Source organism: Chelonoidis abingdonii, chromosome 2 (genome assembly GCF_003597395.2).
Source record: "Chelonoidis abingdonii isolate Lonesome George chromosome 2, CheloAbing_2.0, whole genome shotgun sequence".
Lineage (NCBI taxonomy): Eukaryota > Metazoa > Chordata > Testudines > Testudinidae > Chelonoidis > Chelonoidis abingdonii.
In genome coordinates this window covers 164,097,879-164,106,512 of record NC_133770.1, presented here as the reverse complement: position 1 = coordinate 164,106,512, position 8,634 = coordinate 164,097,879, and the positions used below count along the sequence as shown (strand labels likewise).

Here is an 8,634-nt window from a genome sequence, read left to right as displayed (position 1 = left end):
GGGGTCCCCCAGGGAAGGTTTTGGGGAGACCAGAGGGAGCCAAAACCCTGGAATTTTTGGCTGGTGGCAGCGAGATCAGTTCTAAGCTGATAATTAAGCTTAGAGGGGTTCATGCTAGCTTCTCAGGTTATGAACGCTAAGGTTCAAATATGAGTAGGAAAGCTATGATACGCCCCTGGTTTTTTGAAAGGGCTTCACCACATTGTAAATTGTTGCTCTGTCACCTTTGTATTTGTTAGAAACCTCTGGGACAAAATAAGTGCTGTGTAAAGTTTGTTCTCATATCCTTGGAAAGTTTCAACATTCTCTCTCTAATACTGATAACCTCTTCCACAATTCATATTCTTTCTCTGAAATCCAGCACAGAGATTATGTATTATATGTACCACGAGGCTTCATAGGAGAAGCCTGTTTTCACAGATTATTCAGAAGAGGGCCTTTTCCATGCTGATCACAAACAAACTCTTATTTAATATTAAGGTAACAAATGCAAATTGAGTCATGGCATCTAAGTACTATGCTGCTGTCATGTGTTTTAAAAAACAGTTAGTCCTAAACATGATGATCTGCAAGATGTTGGAGGCCCAAAATAAAAATCCAGCACTGAAACCAGAAACGGAGTTAACATAAGGCCACAATCCTGCAATGACCTTTGCAAGGATACAGGAGTCTGTTTGCAAGGACTTCCTGCACAATCAGGATATATCTGAGTGTACCTGCCTACAGATAACTATATTCTAGAGTTGGAGTTAAGGAGGGGGTAGAAAGGATAGCCTTGTGGCTAAAATCTGTCCATGCCTCATTGCACTCATCTGCACAATATAATGTGCCCTACCTCTTCTCCTTTGTACTTGTGAATACCTACTTGTTTCAGGCCAGTCTGTTATTGCCACAGTAAATTATCTTTGTATGGGATTATTACTTATGGTCCTATCTAGTCCCTCTTCCTCTGCATAATGCCTTTAGTTATGTATCTTTGCACATGCATATTGTGCCTTTTGCCCAGAAATCTCACAATGCTTTTCTCACATTAATAAAGGAGGCCCCAAAGGCATAGATGAGATACCTGTTGTTACGACAATCATCACCAGGTGGTCATGCTATGCACAGCCTTCCAAGTCCTTCTACATGTGAACGAATGTTCAGGTTTGGTAATACAAGCTGTGCGGTGATGGTAGTTTGGGAGTTGTGTGAGCAGCAGCAGATTTTGTCCTCTCTCTTGTTTTCTGACTAAAGTCAATTCATGAGGCAAAATTTGCTCATTAGGAATTGAGATTCTTGAATGGCAGGATTTGCCTGCATGTTTTTTGACCACCTCAGTTCAATGACTGGTGTGGGTGTGTAAATAAACCAAGTTACTATTCTAATATACCCAGACTCTACATCAATTACCTCTCCTCCACTGGGAAGTTGAGCTGAAAAGCTACACTCTCCAGCAGAGAAATGCTGGCTACAGCTATAAAGGCAACACTATTTTACATAGGGTAAACTGAGGCAGGGTTGTCTCCAATGTTATGCAGCAACTTAGTGACAGAATAGGGAACAGAACCAGGAGAAAAAATTTACCTCTAGAATAGATGTCTGGATCTGTAAGATCTGCTCATGGCCCTTGACTTGCCGAACACAGATCTTGCAAGACAGTTGTGTGGTTGCGGGAGTGTAACGCTCCAGTGAAAAGGCACAGTGCAGTGGCTGCTGGTTACTGCACCACACACGAGAGAAAGGAACTTCCTGTGAAAGAAATGCATCCCAGAGAAACAGAAAGGAGAAGGAAGAGAGAGAGCAGCTGTGACAACTGTAAAGCAGGAGATAAATAATTATTACAAAAGCAATTCCAGCAGAATCATGTATATAATGTCCCTGTGAATGTCGAGTAGCACAAAGCTAATTAATGTCAATTCCAATTGAAAACTGCAATGTTAAAATTACTGCAAACTCTCTCGTCATCCATGTTGTGGAATGAAATTTAACTTTTAACAAAATAAGAAATGTATTTCACTCAGAGGAGTTTATTTATTACCCCATCAAACTCCAGAATTCCAAATTCTTGCCCCACTGTGGGGCCTCTCTAGCTTTCACAATAAGCATTACAGAATCCTTGAAACTGGAGATGGAAGAAACCGCTCCCTGAGGTCAACCAGTCTTCCATGAGCCAGTGCAGGATCAATCCGTACAGCACATTTTCCAGTGCTGCCTTTAGTCCAATTTTAAATCAGAGTGATGGGGCTTCAGCCACTTCTCTTGAGATACTTATATACAGCACATTGCACCTCACAGTTAGGCTAAAGTTAAAAGGAAAACAGGCTGAATGCAAGACACATTTCCCTATCTTTTTCTTCTTTGCTTTTTGGACCATTTCACACTGCTTCTTTTCTGAATTCATACCATCTATGCACAACACAACCCACACTGTAATGTTTCAGTATAAAACTTCAGGCATTCCTGGCTACCCTGATTTCCTATGATGATGAGGGTCTGGAAGTGCACAGGAAAACATATGCCTAATAGGGGCAATTAGTTTTCTTAGAATTTTAATGTTGTGAAAGGGATCCTATTAGCCCTCTCACCCCACTCTGCAAATATTGAGGGAAAGTCCTGTATCCTTGCTTTGCATCTAAACAGGGAAAGGAATTTAAATATTTTTAATTTAATGGACTTTGTTTGAAGTCACAACAAATTAGAAAGTGTGTTTGGGGGAATAAGCATTAAAATGGCTCAGATGAGCCATTATCTTAACATAAAGGAAGAGAATTGGGTTTCAAATGCAGATTCAAATATTTTGCATCCGTGTTGGTTTCCCTGCTTGTGTTTTCTTTAAATTTTAGTTCCGTAAATACTGAAAGAAAGATATTAATTGAGAAGTGTTCAGAGCTGGCCACTGAAAGAGAGAACAGAAATCAGATTTAATCTGGTCATACTTAATTTATTAACCCTTTACAAATGGAACCATAATATTAATTGATGCTAAAGCATATTATAGACATAAGTGTGTTTTAAGTGGCTATACTCACATCAGTAGAAGATGTTAGAGCTGACTGTAAGCAACCATTTAGCTGCTGGACTCTAATCAAGTGTTATAAGAGGGTTAATTATAATTTAATCCTCATTAAATCATGTAACTTAATTAGAAATTGAACCTTAACATTGTCTATTACAGCTGTCCCCCGGCTAGCATTCCTCTTTCCCTTCTCCTTCTGTTTGTGCTGGTGGCTGCCCCTCCCGGCCATTGGGCTAACTAAAGTCTTAGCCCTATTCATAGGGATGGCTTGTACAGACTAACTGGAGCCACTGCCCTGCCTAGGGAGGGGGCTTCTTGCTTCTTTGTTTAGCTCCTTTGTTCAGACCCAGGCTCGGGGTGGGGGGCGCTGCCCAGAAATGCAAGACCTGAAATGGCCAACTAGTTAAGCATATGAGTCATACCTGTGACTCAGAACATGCCCAGGCATGCCTATGCTCACCTGCAGTTTTTCCCTGCCTCCTCTCCTCCCCTGTATCAAGAGGAGCCAATCAAAAGTACTGACTGCCTAAGTTTGCCTTTAAAACCAGACATTTTCTGATCAGACCCCGGAGAAGGTCCTTGCTTTGCCACCTGGTCTGATCAGCTAGGAGTCTTTGGGGGGCCCTCTCTCCGCTCTCGTTTGTTTTTGAAGCGTACCGCCGTTTAAACCCCTCCCACGAAACAATGAATTTGTGCTGGAGATCTCCTGATTACTGAAAGCGAATTGAGTCCTCTCTCCATCCTCCGATCTACTGCTGTTCTCCCTCTATGTTTGCTGCATCCTGGAATTGCTAAGAGCTCTCTCTCTTGCAGGCTCACCCTGTCCTAGCTGCTGGCCTTGTTTCCCAAGCAGACAGACCCAAGCTAAGCCTTGCCGCTGCTGGGCTGTGCCTTCCTGGACTGTATCCTGGGCTGCCAGCTTGCAGCCTCCCCCGCACTGCTGCTAAGGTGCTCCATTAGAATCAGGTTCTTAGTCTAGATAAGTTGTAATTTCATTTTGCGTAGCTGTGGTTGTTAGGTTTAGAGAATGTTTGTATTGTGCTCTGTAAGTGAGAACACAATGCAACATTTTTTAACCTGTTACTTGCTAATTTGTGTAGTCTTGGTTAAGTTAGATCATAGATAAGATTTTGCTGTGTTCTGTATAATGAGGTTAAGTCTGTTTCCCAGTCTGTCGTCCCGCCCTAACCCCCCCCCAACCCCGAGCTCCCCAGTCACTGGTTGCTGCTCTCTGCGGTTTACACTTGCAACCTGTCTGCTCTCTGTGTCTCCTGGTTTAAATCTCCTCCACAGGCTCTACCTCTGGTCTCTGCTTCATTCACGTGCTCTCTTCCCCCATCCCCCACCTCATTCCTCTACCACTGCCTTTCTCTCTCTCTTTTAATCCCTTCCCCCACATGTTCACCCGCTCCTACTGCCCCAAACCTCATTGTATTACTGATCTCTAGCATAAAACCCATTGGTTACCCTTTTTTGTCTCTAGCAGACCTCACATTTGTACATTTACCACTACTGTTGACCCATTTTAACCCATAACTATTAGTTGGCTATATGCTGCTGTGACACACCCTTTACATAGAGATTGTTAGCTACCTGTTACATTTATACTTCAGTGTTAATTGGTTACCAACTGTATTGTACCCCACTATTAAAACCCCCTACTATTTACTAAAAGAAACTCCTCCCCAATTGTCTACCTTAACAAACCCCATACCTCTCACTATTAAACTTTATTAAGAAAATGCAAAAACAGGGAAAATTCATTTTGCACCCCACCAGTGCAGTAATTGCCCCCCAAGATCCCCTACCTGCTGGCAGGGTCAAACATAAAGTGTGACCTTTAATACATCATTTCAGTGGAAAACACATGAGCTGCTCCTCCTTACCTCCCTTCTCTACACCATTTCTATCCAAGAGGAGCCCCTTTTTTTGATTATCTGTATACAAGACTCGCTGCACTCACAGCAATCTATATCCCCTATGAAACTAATTATATGATGATACTTTGTATCTCTACCGCCGCTTCCATTGGAGACATCAATGCACTTTCCAAACAAAAATATCATTGCTCCTTTCTGAAGGCAGGTATGGCTGATACATATTAGAGATCATTTTACTCATCCCTGAAATGCAGCTAACTCTGCATCTTCTCAAGACTGTCAGGGTTTACACAAAATGATGCAGTAAGTAGTAATTAGAAGAGCTATATTTAGCTCCTGAGTCCTTAGCAGTAGCAAGATACCAATGGTGATAAAGAAAACATTAAAAAAATATTAAAAATGGAGCAACTGTAATTAGATTTCTCCAGAGTAATCATCTTTGGTTTCGTTCGGAGTGGGGAGGGACTCATGTGGGAACTCGCTGAGCTGAGAATTATGTGTAAAGTAATACAAGAGGACAAAGCATTGTGAAGTTCTGAATGTTTAAAGTATTGTGGAAATGCTTTTAGTTCGATTCCTCATTATAATTAGGCTCCCACCAGATGGAGAGAATGTAAATCATCTCCTATCAGGAGACAGGCTCTGGATCCTCCAAGACACACAAGGTGCTGGGAAAAAACAGCTGCTTTTTACTTAAGGAAGATGGCTGTCTGGCTTCATACCTTGTTTGTCTGAGCTTTATCCTGATCTGATGCACACCCTCTAGAGGGGTTCCCCTATCATTTGTGAAAGTGGTGGGAGGGACCCCAAGCTCTAAGTGTCTGCTCCTGCGGGATTCCCAACATGACCAAATGCAGCTGGTATATTTCATGAAAACTCTCCCCCAGTACAGTTGGATCTTTTGTGGGATTAACCTCCGTCGCTTTTCCTTTTGATTCACAACTTGTAAAAAGCATTCTACCACAGGCTTTGCGCCTCCTGCCATTGCAAAGACAAAAAGCAGCACAATCGGCTCACCTCCTTCTCCCTAATCCACAGAGAGGGATCTAACATCAGTGTGCTTGCCGGGCATGACTCTGGCAGTGCACCATGCGGTGACACTTTATTATGACATGTTGCCATGGCATTCGGTTACTTCATAGAAAGTTTTTTTCTAAACTGGAAACTCAGATACAGGTTCCTCCTTCCTCTGAATTTCAAGTGAGCAGACCTGAGTGCCCATATAATGCCCTTGCCTCTATATTATCTGCTTCAGGTTCAACATCCTGTTTTCCAGGCAGTTGTGCAGGTGACTGTTGCAAAACAAAAGTTAAAGCTGCCACAGTCTAGGCAAACCTGGTGGTCTTAGGGCATCACAAAAGCTACCATAAGGGAGACCGAGCACAGCTTTCAGCACTCCCAGACCATGCTGCACTGGAATCTTAGCACCCAGACAGAGCAGCACACAGCTCCTGTCAGGCAAAAAGGGCACCCGATTCCTGCCTAATGCTAAGGAGGGCATGGACATGCTCCTTACCTCACTCTCACTTCCATGCCTCTTGCATACTGCCCACTCTGCAAGGAACAAATCCTTGTCTACTTATGAAGCCACCACTGGGTCATCATTCAAATCCCTTCCAACTTTGCCACATGCTCTCCAAGAACTGAATTACTTCTCTCTCTCTCTCACACACACATACACACACTTGAATTGAACAATCAAGATGCACACACCAAACCCAATTATCTGCAAGCTAGGAACATGGGAAGTGCTAGTCTGGGTCTGCCCTAGGTCTATCTATCCATGGCTACATTTAGCTCTTGAGTCAGTAGCAAGATACCAATGATGATAAAGACAACATTAAAAAATTATTAAAAATTGAGCCACTGTAATGAGATTTTTCCAGTGTAATCATCTTTGCTTTCATTTGGAGCGCTAAATGTAGCACTTATAGACTTACTTGTGCGTAAGAACCCACAGGAGGCAGACATGGGATAGTCTGCTTCTCACAGTGTGTCTCATTCTGGTCTCTGATGTAAGAGACTGGTTTATGGCCTGAAGTATGAGATTTTACAATCTATCTGTGGTATCAATAGTACTTATCCTCCCCTTGCACAAAGTCCATTACAACCTTTGTAGATGTGACCCAACAAGTGAGAGTAAGTTCTTTGGGACAGGGCCTTTTAACAGCTCTGTAAAATGTCAAGCACGCTAAGTGCTGTCAACATGAGCTTCTTTCAGCCCTCCTTGTTTTGGGGGGCAAATGCTGAAGGTGGGACATGAAATAAAAAGGGAGTCAAAATTGTAGAGAAATTTGCAGAGCCCTGGAGAAAGGGACCTTAGGGCTCAGGGTTGGGCTTCTAGAGGACAGAAATTGGTGACATTTATTTGTTCATGCAGGGCCCAAATTTAAGCTGTCAGCTGATCTAAAGATTCATCACAGACCACTGAGCAGAGAATATGATGTTAGTGCAAATTGTGCCGCAATTCCTATTAAAAAACAATAATTATTTCTCAGCCATCCAAGTCATTCAAATTACACACAATTATAAAATGCAAATATTTATTCAGCTTCAATATCATCCTGTCAAATCCATTTAGATGACAGAAGTTTTGCAGACACTTTTGTTTGCTGCCAATGCTGCAAGAGTGGGTAATCTGAGCACTACATGTAAAACTCACGCAGGTTCCTGATCCCATCCATCCCATTCTTCACTCTTCTTAGAGCAGACATAGCACTTATTACTTAAATGCGGCTATTTGGGATATGGCTCCCTCATCTGATATTTTTCTCTCTCAGCAATACATTTAATAGTTATTTTGGAGGGTGCCACTTGCATTAGATCCAGCGAAGTGAGGCCCTTACAACCCATAAAGATAAATATGGAGAAATTTGCATGGCTATCAGGACTTGTTTTAACAGCACCCTGCAGCTCAATTTGGCCTGGAAGTGCCAGAATATTGCTTGCCAGCAGAGTATACAGATACCTAGGTTTAACACACCATATACAATATATTTATTCATAGAAATTGTATGTGGCATTACAGAAAGTGCTGAACCACACACAAAATGCTTTGGGGTCTCCAAGTAACTCTCAACACTTTGCACATACCGGGGACTCTCATTCAGCAAGGAGATAATGCCCTAAAGACATCATTCTGCAGAAAGCAACAGCCAGAAATAACTCTCACTGAAATCTTTAAATACACAGAAACATGGGGAAGAGAGTTGGAAAGATCCCAGTGGATCATCTACATTATCCTCCCCTGGCTAGACTTTGTCATCCAGTCTAATTTTAAATGACTGATTCCTACTCTCTTATGTAACTGCAGCCTCCCACTGCAGATGTCCATGCAATAAGCCATGTCAGGCTAAAATGTAGAATTCTAGGAGCACTGAAACTACAAACATTTGTGCTCACTGGTCAGTATAGGAGTCTGAGAACATACATCCCTCTGAACAGTAGCATTATCTACTGGTAAGGTTGTTGAAATTAGTTTTTTGCTGCACTAGCTGCGGCAGAGGGAACTGAATTCTCTCCATTGTAATGTGTTGGCTTTGCTGTAGGCGCCACGGTGTGCAAATTCATTTAAGCCCCACCAGTATCGCTATGAGATCTGCTCTTGTATATACTGGACATTTAAATGATACTAATTCTTTATAGTGGAACCTGCGAAAGATACTCCACCCTCTCTTACAGCACAAAGAACCCCAAAAGTAATGAGTGCAACTGCATTCCACCTTTATTAGAAGAGTCTTCTGTAAGCAAACTATT

General features: G+C 42.3%; 1 protein-coding gene across 2 annotated transcripts in view; it reads right to left on the bottom strand.

Moving 5' to 3' along the window:
* The window catches only part of UNC5D (unc-5 netrin receptor D), a 341,781-nt gene that overhangs the window by 10,276 nt on the left and 322,871 nt on the right, over positions 1-8,634 (bottom strand). For both annotated transcript variants that reach the window (XM_075062773.1, XM_075062774.1), the window contains one exon: positions 1,567-1,731. In XM_075062773.1, the coding sequence (XP_074918874.1) occupies positions 1,567-1,731 (165 nt within the window). The remainder of the gene's footprint in view (positions 1-1,566; positions 1,732-8,634) is intronic.